Source organism: Tasmannia lanceolata, unplaced genomic scaffold, assembly GCF_043159265.1.
Source record: "Tasmannia lanceolata isolate RefF3 unplaced genomic scaffold, GAP_Taslan_0.1 ptg000012l, whole genome shotgun sequence".
Lineage (NCBI taxonomy): Eukaryota > Viridiplantae > Streptophyta > Magnoliopsida > Canellales > Winteraceae > Tasmannia > Tasmannia lanceolata.
Window position 1 is genome coordinate 22,190,915 of NW_027518689.1, and position 19,582 is coordinate 22,210,496.

At 38.3% G+C, this 19,582-nt stretch overlaps 1 protein-coding gene and 2 long non-coding RNA genes across 6 annotated transcripts in view; 1 reads left to right on the forward strand and 2 right to left on the reverse strand.

Moving 5' to 3' along the window:
- Positions 1-1,233: 1,233 nt before the first annotated feature.
- Positions 1,234-4,207, forward strand: LOC143887716 (uncharacterized). The gene is made up of 2 exons (XR_013254349.1): positions 1,234-1,645; positions 1,741-4,207. It is a non-coding gene; the product is annotated as an uncharacterized LOC143887716 (long non-coding RNA).
- Positions 4,208-5,960: 1,753 nt separating this feature from the next.
- LOC143887717 (uncharacterized) lies at positions 5,961-12,918 on the reverse strand. Its single transcript, XR_013254350.1, has 3 exons — positions 12,370-12,918; positions 12,118-12,249; positions 5,961-6,316 (listed from the first exon to the last, which is right to left on the reverse strand). It is a non-coding gene; the product is annotated as an uncharacterized LOC143887717 (long non-coding RNA).
- Positions 12,919-13,890: 972 nt separating this feature from the next.
- Positions 13,891-19,582, reverse strand: part of LOC143887718 (SUMO-activating enzyme subunit 2-like) — a 67,620-nt gene continuing 61,928 nt past the window's right edge. For 3 of the 4 annotated variants that reach the window (XM_077391876.1, XM_077391873.1, XM_077391874.1), the window contains one exon: positions 13,891-14,539. In XM_077391876.1, the coding sequence (XP_077247991.1) occupies positions 14,182-14,539 (358 nt within the window). In that variant the 3' untranslated portion in view covers positions 13,891-14,181. Of the gene's footprint in view, positions 14,540-15,305; positions 15,701-19,582 lie in introns of those variants that run through there. The other variant, XM_077391875.1, reaches the window with a different exon arrangement.

A 19,582-nucleotide genomic window follows, 5' to 3' on the forward strand; every position in this document is an offset into this window, starting at 1 on the left:
GCGGGTAACCCGGCAAATTTAAAGAAGAAATTATATATATATATATATATATATATATATATATATATATATATATATATGAGGAAAGTGAAGCTACACCGCCGGCTTAAAATACAATGGGCCCACATTGTTTTGGTGATCCAAACCATTCATTTGATTGGCCTTCACATAGATAGGGTGTCCACCAAAAATCAGCTCCATAGGATCATCCCAACCCTAGCATTTGTGGACGCAAAAATGAACGTGTAAAAACCTTCACAAATTTGTCCATTTTTGCCTCCACAGTTTGAAGGGTTGGGATGATGCTATGGAGCTGATTTTTGGTGGACACCCTATCTATGTGAGGGCCAATCAAATGAATGGTTTGGATCACCAAAACAATGTGGGCCCATTGTATTTTAAGTTAGCTACACCGGCGGTGTAGCTTCACTTTCCTCTCTCTCTCTCTCTCTCTCTCTCTCTCTCTCTCTATATATATATATATATATATATATATATATATATATATATATACCAAAAGAAATTATATGATGAATGGGTGTATGAACACATAAAGGTGGTACGATGGTTGTACAAGCCTTGATATTTAATCCAACAGCATCTTAACAAGTCAGCTGCTGTTGGATCAAATATCAAGGATGGGATTATGAGTACGTACATGTTTATACGCCCATTCATCATACAATTTTTCATTTACTTTAACAAGTATTTGTTTTGGTACAACCAAAGATACCAGTCACATAGTCTGATTGCTTTGACTTTGTTTTGTTGGCACACCCACATAGTCTAGTTTTTACTGTTTAGTGTTTATGCCATAAGAATAAAAAGTTGAAAACTGAATGGCGGGTAACCCGCGGGCACCAACGCTCGACCCAGACCCACCCACGGGTCACGAGTACGGGTTGGGTGCGGGTGTTTTTTTTCGCGGGTAATGAAATTGGTACTTGCACCCCTGCGGGCCGGGTGTACCCACAGGTACAGGTCCCATTTTGCCAGGCCTACATATGAGAAATGGTATGAGGATGACACAACCGCTAGGTACGCATTACTTAGTGCTATACATGATAACCTTATCACCGCCTTCGAGATCCATGATAATGCCAAGGGCAGGTGGGATGCACTTAAGACTCGATATGCATCGGTGACAGCCAATAAGCTTAGAGTCATGGTTATGCAGTTACAAAATTGTAGGATGGAAGAAGGTTCGAACGTTTGTGACCATCGATCTGCCAGTTGACGATCATGTACTCAATGACGAGAAACAAATTCGTGTCGTTATTAAATCCCGTCCCCCTCTTGGGTAATGATTAAAACTCTATTGACCCATAACGCCAATGTGAAGAATCTTAATGACCTTAGTTTTTACCTAGAGTTAGAGGCTGAGCGACGTTCTGCTGAGGGTGAGACTCATGTACATCTGGTAGAGCCTAAGACAGCGAAGGCTTTATCCCCAAGGCAAAGAAAGGGTAAAGGGGGCAAGGGATTTAAGAAAGGGCGGAAATTTGAACTTGAGAAAAAGAAAGACTTTATCCCCAAGGCAAAGAAAGGGCATAAGAAGAAGCGTGCTAGAATTCACAAGTCAAAGCTCACGTGCTTTAACTGAGGTCAGAAGGGTCATTTTGCAAGGGAATGCAAAGAACCGAAGGTATGCCCATTGTCTCACCTTAATGTGAGTGCTTTAAGTTTGCTCAAAGGTTTTGATAGTTGACCAATCTTGTCCTTATTGGTTTTTGGATTTAGGGGCAACAAAGAACATGACGTGGGATAGGAGTGGATTCGTAGATTTCCACCCAATCGCCAAGGGAATTCACCATTTATACATGGGAAATATTGTGGCTTAGGATGTGCTTGGAGTAAGCACCTACCACCTTCAAACACGCATTGGCCTCACCTTAGTTCTTCATGATACTCTTTACTCTACTGGCATGAGAAATCTGATTCCGATTTTAGGACTAGTTAGAGATGGATTTGAATTGAAGTTTTTAGGCGATAGGGTTTCTATTCGTAAAAACAATACTTTATATGGTTGGGGTTTCATTTGTGATAATTTATTTCGATTGGATTCTATTTGTTCTAATCAATGCATGAATTTAAATATTATGCGTGAATGAATCATTTAATATTATTGATGCTTCCAAATTGTGGCATCAAGATTGGGACACTTTAGTAAGGATTGTATGTCCAGGTTAGCTAAGGACGTACGGTTAACTTGGACGACTAAATGCCATTGATTACCCCACCTGTGAGTCATGTGGGGTGTAAGGGCTAGGAACGGTTCCCATGAGTGTAAGGGCTAGGAACGGTTCCCATTATTTCATCACTTTTATAGACGATTTCTCCAAATACGGTTATGTATACCTTATAACTCGTAAACACGAAGCGTTGGACATGTTCAGGCGCTAGAAGTTAGAGGTTGAGAACCAATTAGAGAGAAAGATTAAAATCTTAAGGATTGATAGGGGTGGAGAATATACGTCTGATTTGTTCGATCAATTTTGTATGGATAATGGGATCGTCCACCAAACCTCCATGCCATACACACACCCAAAAAAAATGGTGAGGCAGAGAGGCGGAATAGGACCCTTCTTGATTCAATTATCCATGGAATCGTGAATTAGGGGTGCACAATAGCTCTAAGTCCTATTTTATAATAAGTTATATTTCAAATGATTCCATTATCCACGGAATCGTGAATTAGTGTGACCTCGCGATCAAATTCTTGGTGGAAATCATTAACTTTATAATGTTTTAATAATGGCTCACACTCCTTTAATGATCTTTTTTTTTATGGTTACGCAAATCAGACAGTTCATATATGGGAATTTGCTGAAAACTGTTTTCATCTCGTTCGTCGATTGGGTGATCTGCCAGTGATTTTTGCATATCACAGTTTTCATCTCGTCCGTTAATTGGGCGATCGTGAATTGATTGTTAGAATTGATCCGATTAAAATTCTAACAATCAATTTTTGGGTCCCACAAGGGGACGTGTAGTTGAGACTGTTGATCTTGTAGGCCAGCACGAGTCAACCCACATGGTTCTAGTCTCATGCTGAACGCACATATCATTTGCAAATCAAGGCTTAGGAAAATCAATGGTTTTAGCTTTTCTTGGCTGAAGGAAAAACTAGGCTTGATGGATCAAATGGCTAGGATCATCCAATCAAGATGGGGTCAATAGAAATGGGCCGGATTTGTGGTCTCCGGTCAGATCAACAGACTCGATCATGCCAATGTGGCACATGTGCGGCCAAGAACAGTGGGGTTACCACTTTTTAAACTCGAAACCTTGCAAAGTGATTTCCTGCTTTTATTTATTTTATATTTTTTACTAATATGATGTTTCAGAGGAATGATAGAGGCAAGGGCGCCCTTGAATAAAGAGCAGGAAAAGGGGCCCTCGATTTGATCCACTTCATTAAGTGTAACTGATTTTACATTCCCAAAGAAGTTTAAAAAGTCACCGAAAATGACATGGATCCAATCAAGGGCCCTTTTTCGGTTCTTTGTGCAAGGGTGCCCTTGCCTCTATCATTCCTCAAATTTTCGATAATAATTTTGCCTCAAAAAAAATGAAAGTTTTTATAAAAATGACGGTAACAAGAGGTCTATTGACGTTTTCACTGTCACATTTGGTAATTGCACTAATTCACCTTGTCTTTTATTATTTAACAGCTGTCAAAGGTCATTACAATTCCCAAAAAGCTCTCAAAAGTCAATTAAAAAAGAAAAGACAAGATGAATTAGTTCAATTATCAAACATGGTAGTGCTAATTTTAGTAGCCTAGAGTGACACTGATAAATTTCTATCCGAAATGTTTTTTTTTTGTAATCTAAACCACACCAAGCCCTGTTTGGATCGCAAGAATTTTCTAGAAAAGTTTGAAAAGGAATTTTTTTTTTTCTAAAATTTCTTACTTTTTACCCACTAAAAAGATAATTGGAACCGACATTTTTTACCCACTAATTCAAATTTTATTTAGAGGGATTTACAATTTAGAATAATATCAGTCCAAATGAGCAACAATCATTTTTTTTCCCTCTAAATAGCTGGGGAAGAAATCTCCACATTTTTTTCCATCTGAAATGTTTTTCTTGCAATCCAAACAGGGCCTAGTGACCTTCGATAATTGATAATATCCCTCTAAATTAACCATAATCATATCATGTCCCACTACATCATGGGAAGATAAAATTCTCCCAAGTAATCTGGCAATCCAAAATGGGGAGGAAAACTATTTCTCCCTCGAGGTGTAATACAGTCTCCACCCCTCCCAAAAGAGGAGTCATCCTGTCTTATTCGGCAATGATCTAGGTCAGTTGGTAGTCCTCTTCCTGATTTCTAGAGACCCTTTAAGAATATGAATGGCGCAGATGAGCATCTGAACGATCTACCCCAAGGGTCTGTCTCTTCCCAAATGTCAGGTTACCAAAAAAGCTCAAGTAAAGGACATGAAAAAAATAAGATAGAACAACAAGTTTGAAGACCCATTAGGATGTATGTGGGGTTATTGGGGCAATATGGGCTCAGTAATGATCAGTTGGGACAATCGTTTTAGAGCCAAATTGACTATCAAAGACCCATAAACGATTGCCTTATACATCAATTCTCTGTCACGTGGACGCTAAATTGACGATCATAGACCTATAAATAACCAAACAAAGCCTCTGTATTAGCTCACTTTCTAGATCACCCACTGGAGGAGGAAAGCCACATAAGGAGCAAGTTCAAATGGTCCTTTCAAATTTAAACCACCAGTATTCCCCATACTTAGTTGGCCCATTTCCATAATTTCTTTGATTCCTCAGTCCAAGAAGGAACCCGGGTGGAATTTAAACTGGGGCAAACTGCAATGATAATTTCAAAGGAAAGAAGCAGTTCAACCAAGAAAGAAAAGTGGGGGAACAATGTGTAAGATGTTGCCATTCACTTGTAGTGGCTGTTAGCCTTGTCTATTCAACCTCAATTGCACCAACAACAACAACATCAAAACCGTGTGCCGCAAGGTGTTCATCCAATTGGAAGTGTCTTTGAGCTCCATTTTAAGGCAAATTGCAGCTGTCGCAACCAAAAGCACCGACAGATCCCCTCCCTACAGGATATAATCCCAATAGAATATGTGCATAGCACTAAGCCCGACATATTTGATGGACAAGTGCAGTACACTTGAGCATGTCATGCAGAACTAGTGTTTCAAAATGCGGTTGCGACTCAAAAACCAGACAAAGTAAATCTTATTCGACTCGGCAAGACACAGTCATTGTTCAGTTGACGCGGGCATAACTTGAGTCCAATGTAGGGTGCAATGATTGACTTTGAAGGGTAAAATGCGGCCAAGGTAAAAGGGGGTTGACTCAGGGGAGTCCATGAAGATGCATGTGAGTTTTGAAACTGTGTAGAACTTGTTGGAGGAAGAGAAAATGGTCCAATGTAGCAACAAATCACTTCCTCCTACTCATGCAGTACCGCTACCAGCCAATGTCAAAGTCATGGTCTCAGAAGAATCAACATTAAATCCCACAATGTGCATTACTAGTCAAGAAGAGAGAATATGGTCCCTTGTAAACATGGTGGTGTTTCAGATGTCAGCACAAGTAAAACCATATGAACTGATCCTTGAATCAGTGAATCCAGGGTACCAACTATTTATACTGCCCAGCACATGAATTTTGCAGTTCTTATAGCCAGAGCTAAAAGTCATGGACAATCTGGACAATCCTTACCATCAGATTTGAGGAGTTCTGCAAGTTGTGAACGGTACAAGAGAGTCGACCATCTTAATGAGATTCAAATATTAAGGTTCTTAACTATAATACATTAGCAAACAAACAAAAAATGTTCAATATTTAGTGAAGACGATGCCTTGAAACAAATCTCAGTTTGAACTCCATATCCAATTGAAAAAAATGAGCATGATAATCTAACAAGAACAACCAAACAAAGCTGAAGATACAAAGATACTATTATTCTAATAAAGGTGGTAATAGAACATTGATCAAATTTATAACATTAGCAGGTTCGAAATATAAGTACAGTATTGTTACAAGAAACTTTTTTGTGAATAATATACAGTTACAATTAAATCACTTATGAACCTTAAATGTACAAGATTATACATGGTTGTCATATTCAGTTAGGAACCTGGATGTTGGAACTCACCATGAGATAGATAGTCACTATTTCTTCTAAAATATTTCTCAAAGCGTTGCTCTTCCCTGCAGTATTTATATACAACTTTATAAACTTCAATTAATAATTTTGGAAATCAACTTGCAAAGTAGTCATCAAACCCTTCAGGAATTGGCCCGAGAAGTTCCTAATATAGCAACAATAAGCACTACTCAGTATTCAATATGAAACAGAACAAGAGAAAAAAACTTTATTAAGAGCGATAAAAGTATCAATAATAGAATGCAAATCTTTATCATGTATCCAAATCCTTATTCTAATGTAAAACAATGGATTTGGTTAGGGCCTCTTTGGCTACCCGTGAGAATTATTTGTCTATAATCTTATATGCAAATTGTATTGAAGTTATATATATGGGGAAACTTTTTCTGCGCGATACCTCAAATAAGTTATCTGAGCAAGAGCTCATAAAATCATGTGGGCCCACATTGTTTGGATGATCCAAAGCATTCATTTGATAGGCCCTTCCAAAAAATGTGCTCCATAGGATCATCCTAACCCTTCGATTTTTGGAGGTTAAAAATGGACACATTTGTGGAGGTTTATATCCATCCACTTTAACCTCCACAAATCGAAGGGTTAGGATAATCCTCTGGAGCACATTTTTTGTTCACACTCTATCTATCTTTGGACTATCCAAATGAATGCTTTGGATCATCCAAACAATGTGGGCCCACGTGATTGTTTTAGCTCTTGCTCAGATAACTTATCTGAGGTATCGCGTAGAAAACGTTTCCCCATATATATATATATATATATATATATATATATATATGTGTATGATTATTAGAAAATAATGATAATAATAGTTTTAGAAATAATATAGTTAATGGCTTCCAAGGAGAGGTGTTATTATCCCATTTGTAAATAAGATTAACTTAAAGAGGAATGCTAACTGCAAACTCAATTATTTAGGTACTATTTGTTTTGGATTTTGAGAACTAATTGTGATTGCAATATGGAATTTATTGTTTGATGAATATTTTGTATTTTGTTTAGTGATTTATTGTATCATGAATATAGTTTATGCTTTGCTTTACTAATCATAGAATTTTATATTTAATTTAATGCTTTTGAATGGAAAACAAATAATTACTCAGTTTATTCTTGTTTCTGACCTTTTTATATTTTCAGTGCCCACTTTCAATAGTGAGCGCAAAAGATTGGGCCACACTATATCCTAAATGCCTAAGTGCTATCAGAACTTTTGTTGTTGTCAATATCTTGGTTGGAGTCCTGGATAGCCATCGGTTGCTTGCATTGTCATTAGTTTTCAGAAATCTTTACATGGATCAAGGCTATGACGGAATGCTTCTTGAGCCAACCCCTTCCCTTCCTGCCTTAGAGTTTTCGCAGGTTGAGGGATCTCTTCCTCTTTAGGGAGAGTTACGAGTCTGTCCTACCGTCATAAGAGTTAGGAGTCTGTCCTACCCTCATAGAGTTAGGAGTCCGTCCTGCACTCGTAAGATCCAACGCAGGATAGCCAATCCCAAGAATAACTTATCCAAGATTTCTATCCCCGTGGAGAACAACCCCGATTGGGGTACTCAGCATGGTGATAAAAATTCTCCTCGACAAAAATCCGTTTCTTAGTAAGAAATGGCGACTTTTAGCATCAGTACTTTGAAATCTCAAGTGGTCTTCTCTTCTTCTCCCCGTTATAGTTTCCGCATGTCCTCCCTTGAATTCGCTCCCCCCGGTTACCTCTTCTCCCTTACCACCTTTTGTTAGGATTTCCAAGCCTTGAAGCAGAAAATAAGATAGATAAATCGCCTAAATTTGAGAAAAGGCGAAACTCTCCCGATTTCTATTCAAACGTTACTTCTCTGTGTCACAAACAATCCATCATATGGCTATTATAATAGATTAAAATACCTAAGATCTAGCATAACAAAACACAACAGAAGTTATCTAGAAATAGAAAGATAAATATTTAAAAAAATGAGATAAGGGAAAGAGAGGAGAGAATCTTGAGATCCTAACATCCCTCCCCCTTAAAGGGCGCCTTGGCCGGAAGGTACGAAATTAGGAAATGTTGATGGAACTGCAACCAGTTCTTCCACGTGGCATCTTCATGTATTGTGTTGATTGCTTTGCTTTACCGTTCTTCGGTCCAAAATTTTGTGTAGTTGAGTTTGCAAAATGCCCTGATCAGACATCGATGACGTCTTCAATTTTGGGATGTCCTTCCGTATCGAATGATTCAAAATCTTCGGTATCAACTCCATCAACGAGTGCTAGTTGTGCCCTGCAACGATGACCTGGACAGAACTTAAAGACCCTTGCGGCACCTCTCATACATTTCAATAGTGGTAAGTTGCTTAATTGGAGGTCCTTCATTGGTGTGGGATGATGGGTTCTGTTGCGGCAGTGGAGGAATGGCCTAGGCATATGTGGAAGCTAAATATTTTGCTTGCTTCTAAGGCTTCTTGTTGACGAACAACAAGAATAAAGGTTTGTTGCAGGGTAAGGGGTTTCAATAATTTTACGCTAGTTTTTATATCCTGTTGGACAAATTAGATGTTGTCCAGTAGGGTCTGATATATGGCTTGATTGAATCCAGAAATTAGAAATGTAAATAAATCAGTATTTAGCTTTTGTAGAAAACGTTTCTGTAAAACAGATCGAGAAGAAGAAGGCTGAGTCGTGCCACTGGTCACTCTCCTTAAGAATCGTATCCGCCCCCTACCGGTGCAAACCGGGATCCGCGAACCGATGCTCCAAGATAAAACAGCCAAAGTTGGCTCCAGTCCACGTGCACTCGCTGACTGGTCCACCCAGAATCACCGTAGAACTGTGCTCAGATCAGAACGGAGGAAAGGAAGAAGACAAGCAGAAACTTTGATGTTTTTTCTGTAAAAAACTGTATCCTCCAATGGTGCTGTTCTCTTCTTTTTATAGATGAGAATATGACTGTTGGAGGATAATTAATCACCATTAAAAGACCAAAACGTTTCTCTTTTAATCACCATTAAAAGACAAAAAACATTTCTCTCTTAATCACCATTAAAAGACAAAAAACGTTTCTCTTTTAATCACCATTAAAAGACAAAAAACGTTTCTCTCTTAATCACCATTAAAAGACAAAAAACGTTTCTCTTTTAATCACCATTAAAAGACAAAAACGTTTCTCTCTTAATTACCATTAAAAGACAAAAACGTTTCTCTTTTAATCACCATTAAAAGACAAAAACGTTTCTTCTCTTAATTACCATTAAAAGACATAAACGTTTCTCTCTTAATTACCATTAAAAGACAAACGGTTTTGGTTTTGAAAACACACCACAAGCACACTCACCAAGGTATTGGGTTCAAGTCCCCACATATGCAAAAGTCTTTTGCTTTAAGACAAGAGAGGGAAACATAATTTGAATCTTCCCTCCAAATTTTTTTATAACAAAAAGAAAAAGCATCTTTGACTTTTCAAATCTTTTATTATTATTTTGATTTAAAAATTCTAACAATCCCCCACAAGATTCAAAATACAGTTGAAAATTGAAAACGGAAGTATCTGAGCACATTAGAAAATAGAGTAGATTCATACCGGTGTCTTTTGGACTTCAACCGATATTTAGGATAAACAGATTACGTTACCGAGTACGGGTAGAGTTAGACTCCTTCAACCTTTCCTCGTGGGTGTAACTGACTAACCTGTTATCCACACTCTACATTCGATTCCTTGGTGATTCATTCACAGTTTTGGAACATTTTGGCCTTGTTCCCCTCTTGGTTCTCATGAATGTTCTAGAGAATTACTCGTTAAATTCTCATAGGAAGTGGCCTTACCTCCACATTCACTTAGGTCAGTCATCAAGTATGCACTGCAAGTAACATACCACCCAATACAGGTTATGATCTGATTAAGAGTCTATAACTCATCCTCTCTCATTTGCAGTGAACACTATCTTTCATCATTTTGCATCTAGGAGTAGGGGGTGATAGTGTTAACAAACCATCCGGTGACTTGTTAGTACCCATTGAACCAAATTCCAGGGATCTCCTTTCACATTGGTTGGGTGTCCATCACTAATGATTCATGCCACGAGCTTTAACCCCATTCCTTGCGATGTCTCATAAACCACGTTGTTTATCTGTGGTTTTGTCAGAGGATCTGCCAGATTCCTCTCCGACCTTACAAAGTCGAGTGCTATTGTTCTCTCACTCAAGTATTGCTTTACCAAATTATGCCTCAGGCGTATATGCCTTCTTTTGCCATTATAGGTCTTACTTTTGGCCTTGGCTAAAGCAGCTTGACTATCACAGTGTAAAGACACTGAGGGAATCGGCCTTGACCATAAAGGCACATCTGCCATAAAATTCCTGAGCCATTCGGCTTCAGCTCCTGCTAGGGCTAAGGCTATAAATTCTGCTTCCATAGTGGAACTTGTACTACAAGTTTGTTTAACCGATTTCCAAGAAATCGCACCACCACCAAGGGTGAATACATATCCACTGGTAGACACTGAATCTCTTGAATCAGAGATCCAATTCGCATCATTATAGCCTTCTAAGACAGCAGGAAACCCCCTAAAATGCAGTCAAAATTTATTGTACCTTTTAAGTACCTCAACAACCTAGTCAAAGCCCGCTAGTGTTCATGTCCTGGTCTATGTGTGTGTTGACTGAGTTTTCCAACTGCTAGTGCAAACAAGATCTGTTGTTTCCATCTTTTATAGTTCAATCCAGTAAGGCGTTCGATCTTGGAAAAATCTGGAATGGTGTTGAGAATTATGTTCACAACAGAGGTGCGAACAACCGTTGGATTGGAATTCTCAACAGAGATGGTATCAACAGAAGTTGGGTTTGGATTATCAGAAGCCATATGATCAGATTTGAAGGATACGATTCTTAAGATTGTTGGACAAATTAGATGTTGTCCAGTAGGGTCTGATATATGGCTTGATTGAATCCAGAAATTAGAAATGTAAATAAATCAGTACTTAGCTTTTATAGAAAACGTTTCTGTAAAACAGATCGAGAAGAAGAAGGCTGAGTCGTGCCACTGGTCACTCTCCTTAAGAATCGTATCCGCCCCTTACCGGTGCAAACCGGGATCCGCGAACCGATGCTCCAAGATAAAACAGCCAAAGTTGGCTCCAGTCCACGTGCACTCGCTGACTGGTCCACCCAGAATCACCGTAGAACTGTGCTCAGATCAGAACGGAGGAAAGGAAGAAGACAAGCAGAAACTTTGATGTTTTTTCTGTAAAAAACTGTATCCTCCAATGGTGCTGCTCTCTTCTTTTTATAGATGAGAATATGACTGTTGGAGGATAATTAATCACCATTAAAAGACCAAAACGTTTCTCTTTTAATCACCATTAAAAGACAAAAAATGTTTCTCTCTTAATCACCATTAAAAGACAAAAAACGTTTCTCTTTTAATCACCATTAAAAAACAAAAAACGTTTCTCTCTTAATCACCATTAAAAGACAAAAAACGTTTCTCTTTTAATCACCATTAAAAGACAAAAACGTTTCTCTCTTAATTACCATTAAAAGACAAAAACGTTTATCTTTTAATCACCATTAAAAGACAAAAATATTTCTTCTCTTAATTACCATTAAAAGACATAAACGTTTCTCTCTTAATTACCATTAAAAGACAAAAACGGTTTTGGTTTTGAAAACACACCACAAGCACACTCACCAAGGTATTGGGTTCAAGTCCCCACATATGCAAAAGTCTTTTGCTTTAAGACAAGAGAGGAAACATAATTTGAATCTTCCCTCCAAATTTTTTTATAACAAAAAGAAAAAGCATCTTTGACTTTTCAAATATTTTTTTATTATTTTGTTTTAAAAATTCTAACATATCCTCTCGTAGTCCATAAATGAAGCAACTCATGAGATATTCCTCTCGAAGGCGGGGTTTGTTATGGGTTTGGTAATCACAAACGATGGTTGTTTGGCAAAGTGACAAGGTACCTCCCGGATCATCCGTGTTTACCATGCCGAAGCGGATGTTCAGATACTGTATGAAATGAGGCCATGATATGGGTCCCCTCGTTTTGAGAAGCCATTGATACCAAGGAATCGCATCCCCAATAATATGGATGGCTGCGATCGTCATCAAATATTTATTAGAGGTCTTGGAATTGATCAGCAACATAAAGCCACTCGGATGGGCATGTACTGTGTGGCCCAGAATAAATGGATGATTGTTCCTACGAGACTCACCTTGATTTAGTTGAGGGTGGATCTCTTCATTGTGCCCGCGTTCTCGGGTATTTGATTGTTGTTGTTCTGGATGAGAAGCTTGACTATTTTGGATGGAAGCGTGAATATTTTGTAGTTGGGTGCCGATGTTACCTACCGACTATTAACGATCACAGAGAAGCTGAATGTGTCCATCAACAGTTTGTTGAACCACCTGGAGTGCCTGGTCAAGCTCTTTACATGTTGGGGCCTTGCTGTCGAATTGAAGAAGAGGTGGAAAATCGTCGGCTCTGATACCAGTTGTTAGGATTCCCAAGCCTTGAAGCAGAAAATAAGATGGATAAATCGCCTAAATTCGAGAGAAGGCGAAACTCTCCCAATTTCCATTCAAATATTACTTCTCTGCGTCACAAGCCATATCATATGGCTATTATTTAATATTAAAATACCTAAAATCTAGCATGACATAATGCTAGATTTGAAAAGAAATACGCCTCTATTGAGCAAAAAATATGAAGGGCATTTTCTTACATTGGCACTCTCCATTTTCATACGTTGGCACTCGTGATCCAAAATAATTTCGGACCTTAGTATATGGATCCAATACACACTGTTCGGATGTAGTTGATGTGCCCAAATCCTATCCATTAAAGTTCGGATCCTTTAGATCCATCGGACCTTTTTCGTTTATTGACATGTGTCCCTACACTTGGATGATTTTTGTCCATGATTTTTTTAATTAATTATCTATTATTTTCAAAAGTGATTTTTTAGATAAGTTCTATAATGTGAGTACTAGTGCAACCATTTGTTCAATGGGAAGGAATCGGTCAAACCTTTGTCGCCTAAAATCTTTCTCCAAAAGGAACTTGAAATCTACGCCCCCTGTTTTGATATTGACAACCCTTTATTTTGCACTTCACTGGCTGTGGCATATTTCAAGAAGCTATCAAATGAATGGCCCATCACAGAGGTGAAAATAATGGAGAAAGTTGAGGAGAGCACAAAATAATCTAGGCAAAACTGAGCATATGTCCCTGTCCCATTGCAATGACTGGCCATAAGGGTACAAGAAAGTCAATAAAATTACTGCACAGGGAGGGAGGGTATGGTAAGAAAATAGGGATATTGAAATCACAGGACTGAGCTGAGATTGGGTGCAACTCGGGTCTGATTCGGGTTGATTCCAATTCATTTTTTTTAAGCTAACCTGGGCTGGGTCGGGCTGAGATTTTGCTAAAAAATATGAATTGGAATCAACCCGAACCCTAGTTACTTCTTCCATTGGCCAAAGCCATGAAACTAGGCCGGTGTCCATAACCCAGAGGCGAGACCTGTATCTGATGATCAAAACCATTTCATCTAGTTGACCTGACAGTGATGAGAGCCATAATCACAAAATATCACCAATCAGACAATCACAGCTACTTAATACTCATAAATTTAACAATTGGAAGGCATAATGTTAGATGATAACTACATATTCTCAAACCTTGTGATCCAACGAACTCAAAGCCATGGTTAGCAGCATTAAAATCATGATACAAAAAGTAGAGAGGCCATCCTTCAATAAAAGGTTATAAAAAATTTCAACAGTCTGGGTCTATCTAACTCTGGTGGTTAAATTAATGCTGAACAACTTTTCCCCACTAATACTCCAACCAAAATCTTAATCAGATCTCTTTGAAGCATGAGTCAAACAATTCTCTGGTCACATTTTGGACTACCACCACTAACATCATCAGTTTGCAGAGTTAAAACTGACAAAAGAATCACAGAACCTACTGTACAAAATTACGAGGAATGACGCGTAGTCATTTCACATAATACCTGCTACTGCAACCGTTTTTTCTTGCCATTGTCCGGGTTTCCATCAATCATAACAACCACATCATCATCATCACCATTGATTTCTTTTGTCCTTTGATTACTTGTTGAATCAACAATTGACAAAGTAGAAATTGTAGCTCCATTCTCTGCATTTGATCTTTCAGACAGTTTTCTCTTAGTCCCGGATTCTGCTGGAAGTACTTCTATTTCATCAGAATCTTTTCGAGTTTCTAATGATGTTTGTGACGCACTCGATGTGATTTCTCCATTGCTGACAACCCGATTATCTTTCTCAGTGGGAGGCGGTGTCCATCCAGAGAGAAGCATTCCATCAGGTTCCTGCTCCTCGTCAAATTCTTCTCTGCAAAATTTGGTATAAGGGCATGTAAAAGGTCATATCCAACAGGACGAACGGAAAAAAAAAAAAAACATTCCCTAGTGTAGCAATATATACTACTTGTCCAACAATAGGAAATCATGGAATAAATTGTACGAAGAAGAAGATAATACATATAAAATATGGGAAATGATATCAGCACAACCATATTTTGATATTTTCACAAATCATCTTTTAGTGTAGAAAAACCGAGAAATACCTTCTCGACAAGGACCAACCAGATGTGCAACAAAACACCAAAAGAACGATGCAAATCACACAATCACACAAGATTTTACGTGGTTCGGCACTGCCTACGTCCACGGGGAGAGATTTTCACTATTTCGGTCTAGGGTTACAAACTCTCTTCTTCTTGGCCACGAAAACACAAAGAAAAACATAATCCCGTAGCCCTAAGATGTGGCTTATATATCAACGCCACTAAACGTGTGCGTCACGCACATTAGTCCATCAGGGTGTTATATAATGCCAGAATACAAGACATCTGCACAACATTTAGCATTTAAAATGCTGTCAAAAGGTTATACATTTCCCAAAAAGCTCTCAGGAGCCAATTGAAGAGGACAAGACAGCGGGTTCGTGGAAATACCAAAATATGGTTGTGCTGATAACATTTCCCATAAAAAAAAGGCTAATGATATTGGCACTACCATGTTTTAATAACTGCACAAACTCAGCTTGTCTTTTCTTTTTTATTGAATTTTGAGAGATTTTGGAAAGCGTAATAACCTTTGCAGCTGTTTAAATAATAAAAGAAAGGATGAGTTAGCGCAATTATCAAGACATGGGAATACCAATCTCATTCGCCAAAATATATTGCCTCACTCAGGTATGGTTCATAGTTGGCCCCTGCTACAGGAATGGTTCCATTCCAATTAATTTATTGTAACGACCCGATTTCCGTCGTGTCGCTACGAGCAAAAGAAAGTAAAAATCATGGAAATATTTTTTTTTTTTATACAAGCATCAACGACGATCCCGATAGAATCTTATTACAACTTAAAAATGATACATGACGTAAGACGTCAAAATGCAAGGACTCCAGGAACGAACTCTCTGATCACACAGTCCCTTATCCCATGGTTCCTTCATTTGCAAATGCTCCGCCATCTAATGCCTCAACCCCTGTGGTGGAGGAATCAACGTCAAAGCAGGGTCATCCAAAGACCGAGCAAAGTAAAAGAGACAATAATAACAGTGCATACAATAAAATCCACATTTCAATAATGTCTAGAATAAAGATTACAATGCCCATGGCAATATAAATCAAAGGAGTGACAATAATTTCAATGTATGCTATGTATGCATGTATGCAACAATTTTATAAAATGAGACAGCACATTCCCCAGGTACATCCGGCTTTTCCCCCATTTATTTTTCTGTCAGTTCTTTTCTGACTTTTTCATTTTCTTTTATTTTTTTCTGCCGGTGTCCTTGCCGCACGGCTAACCACTACCCCTGTCTGAAGGTAGTGACGTTATGGACTTGGATTACGGTCTCGCATTTGCCGAGCCGGGGATACTATCCCTCGGGGATACTTTCCCTTTTTGGTTGGTTTGCCAACGAAAGGCAGTACACGCTTCTCGCGTTGGCCTTTGGACCTTAGGTCCCAGGATGATTCCACCACACCCTTAAGTTCCCCTTCACTTTCCCCCATGTATGCAACATGTATGCAATTACTTACCTTTGCCTTTCTTCCTGCATTCATTTCAATTCATTTGATTCCAGCATTCATTTCAATTCATTTGATTCCAGGCAAGCGAGTATAAATTCACTAAGCAGGTATTTATCAGGCAATTTATAAGCAGAGCTACATTGCATAGACAATTATATTGAACACCATTACAAGACAAGGTCTAGCTGTCACCTGCCTTTTCTTATAGTCGCAGTAGGACGAGAGGGCTCCTGTAGGCAAATAAGTGAAATAGGTCAACTTATTTTAGTCTAGGTCCTTTTAATATCACACAGACAACACTAGTCCTTTCTGTGTCCATTTATGTCCTAAAATAAGGTTCCCTGTGTTCACTATTCATGTGGGCCCCACATGCTACTATTCATGTGGGCCCCATCATGTCACTATTTATGTGGGCCCCGCATGTCACTATTTATGTGGGCCCCATCATGTCACTATTTATGTGGGCCCCATCATGTCACTATTTATGTGGGCCCCATCATGTCACTATTTATGTGGGCCCCATCATGTCACTATTCATTTCACCATAAGTTGATAAAGTTTACTTTACGGTTACTATGCTAGTATTTCACCGTTAAGTATATAGGTGGTAGAACCAACCATTACTTTATCCATATAGGTGGTAAAACCAACCATTACTTCAAATAAAATATAGGTAGGTGGTAGAACCAACCATGAAAGAGATCATTAAATAATTTAGGTGGTAGAACCAACCATTGAAAGAGATCATTAAATAATTTAGGTGGTAGAACCAACCATTGAAAGAGATCATTGCTTTCAAATAATTTTAGGTGGTAGAACCAACCATGAAAGAGAGACTATTATAAAAGACTTACTTGGTAGTGGATTTTCTTTTTCCTTCTTCTCTCTCTCTTCCTCTTTCTCTTTCTTCTCTTCTCTTCCTCTCTCTCTCTCTCTCTCTTCTCTTCTCTTCTCTTCTCTTCTCCTTTTCTTCTCCTCCTCCTCCTCTATTTATAGACATTTTTTTGCATAGTACTTTTTGCATAGTAAAGACTATTTACTATTTTAAATTATTATTTCTGTCGGTCAATAGTATTTTTGCATAGTACTTTTGCATAGTAAAAACTATTTACTATTTTAAATTATTATTTTCGTCGGTTAACAGTATTTTGCATAGTTAATAATATTTTTTTATTATTAATTTTGTCGGTCAATAGTATTTTTGCATTTTTTTATTATTATTTTCGTCGGTGCGATGATATTTTCGTTTCCACTAGGGATGGGTCCCGCTGGTGGTAGGACCCGCTGGTCGTGGGGCCCGCTCGTGTGGGACCCGCTGATGTGGGACCCACTGGTGTTGGATCCGCTTATGTGGGGCCTGCTTGTATGGGGCCCGCTGATGTGGGACCCGCTTATGAATAGTACTCGGTGGGTCCTACTGTGAATAATACTTTTAAATAGTGTATCTCAATAGTGAACTTGCATAGTATTTCTGCATAGTAATCTCGCATAGTGACTATTGTGAATAGTGACTATTGGAAATTTTTAACATATATATATATCTATTCCGTTTTTGTTGACATCTGGGGCGGTGGCTTAGTGGTAGGAAGCCGTTTAATCTTAGCTTAGACTTGGGTTCGAATCGTGTACGCCCCATTATGCCAGATGTCCTCATGCCCGATTAACTTGGGGAAAATGAGTAATGGCCGATGATTACCCACCTATGAGGCCATTTTTATATTTATATATATATATTTTTTTTTTACCGGTTCTTACATTTATGGTTGATTTATTTAGAATGGCTTAAGTTTGCAATTTATTCCAGCTTATGATATTAAAATGAAGACATTCGTAAAAAGGTGGGGGTGGCACCAATTGAAGAGAAGATGAGAGAGCACCGCTTAAGATGGTGTGGGCATATCCAACGTAGGCCTTGATGCTCCAGTGAAAAGATGCGACTTCTGCCAAATTGGAGTAAAAAGAGGTAGGGGCAGACCGAAAACAACTTGGGTAGAAACAGTGAGGAAAGACTTGATAGCTAGGAACATAACAGAGAACATGACCTTGGATAGGATAGAATGGAAGAAAATGATCCACGTAGAAGAACCCAACTAGAGCCAAGATTAGAGCCGGATAGATTCCTTTCTCATTCTTCATGAATTTTTTCTAAAGGATTCATTTAGCCGACCCCAACTAGTTTGGGACAAGGCTTTGTTGAGTTGAGTTGAGTTGAGTTTATGATATTAAACATTTTTCTTTTTTCCCCTGTCAGATCAAATAAAAAAAGCAGTGTTCACCTATTGCAAGTCAAAATATTGTCCTGCCTTCGAGATTAGATATCATGAGCTATGAAAAAAGCATTATTCAAATTAAGTTTAAATTAAATTTAGTCAAAACAATTTCGGCCAAAGTCCAACCCATCAAAATGAAAATCTCTAGCCTTTCAAGGAAATGAAAAGCTCTGTTTCAAAATCTGCTTTGAGTATCACTTACCTAAACAGCTAAACTATCCCACCAGCTTGATGATATAGGTAAATTGTGATGATGTTTTACCATCTCAAACCTGTATAACACCCAAGGTGTAACAGAAAGTGTGAGCCTTCCAATTGACAGACCCTTAAACCCCACAAGATTTGTTCGGGATATACATAGCTTGTCTTAATTCCCATACATTTTTTTAAGTAACTGAGATTTTATTAATCAAATTGTCTTAGCTTGTATTAATTACCATAAAATGTCTTAGGTTTCCCGAAGGTTCCAACTTCCAACACAAGAAAACAGCACAGCTACTAAAAAAACTGTTTTCAATAATCAGTTATAAGAATAGGCAAAAGTTTTACTTACCAATAACCTCTCAGGCACTATAGGAGATTTATATCTCCAAGAGTGTTGTGGATCATAACTCATAAGTTGTAGAGTTTAAGTAACAAGGTGCTTTTCTGTCAAGTACATCTAGAGCGCTATGTTAGTTGGTGATGGAATTCCAACCACCCATGCATTCAATACCCTTGAGCCGCTCATGGTGCCATCATTTAGCCATATTGCTATATTGCAGACTATTCTCACAATAAACCATCTCCAAAATAGGTTTTCATATCAGAAATGGGCTTGTGGCTAGGAGACATGTGTCATATATATATATAAAGTGTTCCTGCGCAGCTGCTCAAATAGTTTATCTGAGCAGCTGCGTCAAAAACTCATGTGGCCCCACATTTTTGGGGTGATCCAAAGCATTCATTTGGAAGGCCCTTCCATGAATACGGTGTGTACCAAAAATGAGACCTTTAGGATTCATTTGTGAAGGGAAAAAATGGTCAGAAACAGTGTCTGTCCATTTTCCTCTCCACCTTTGA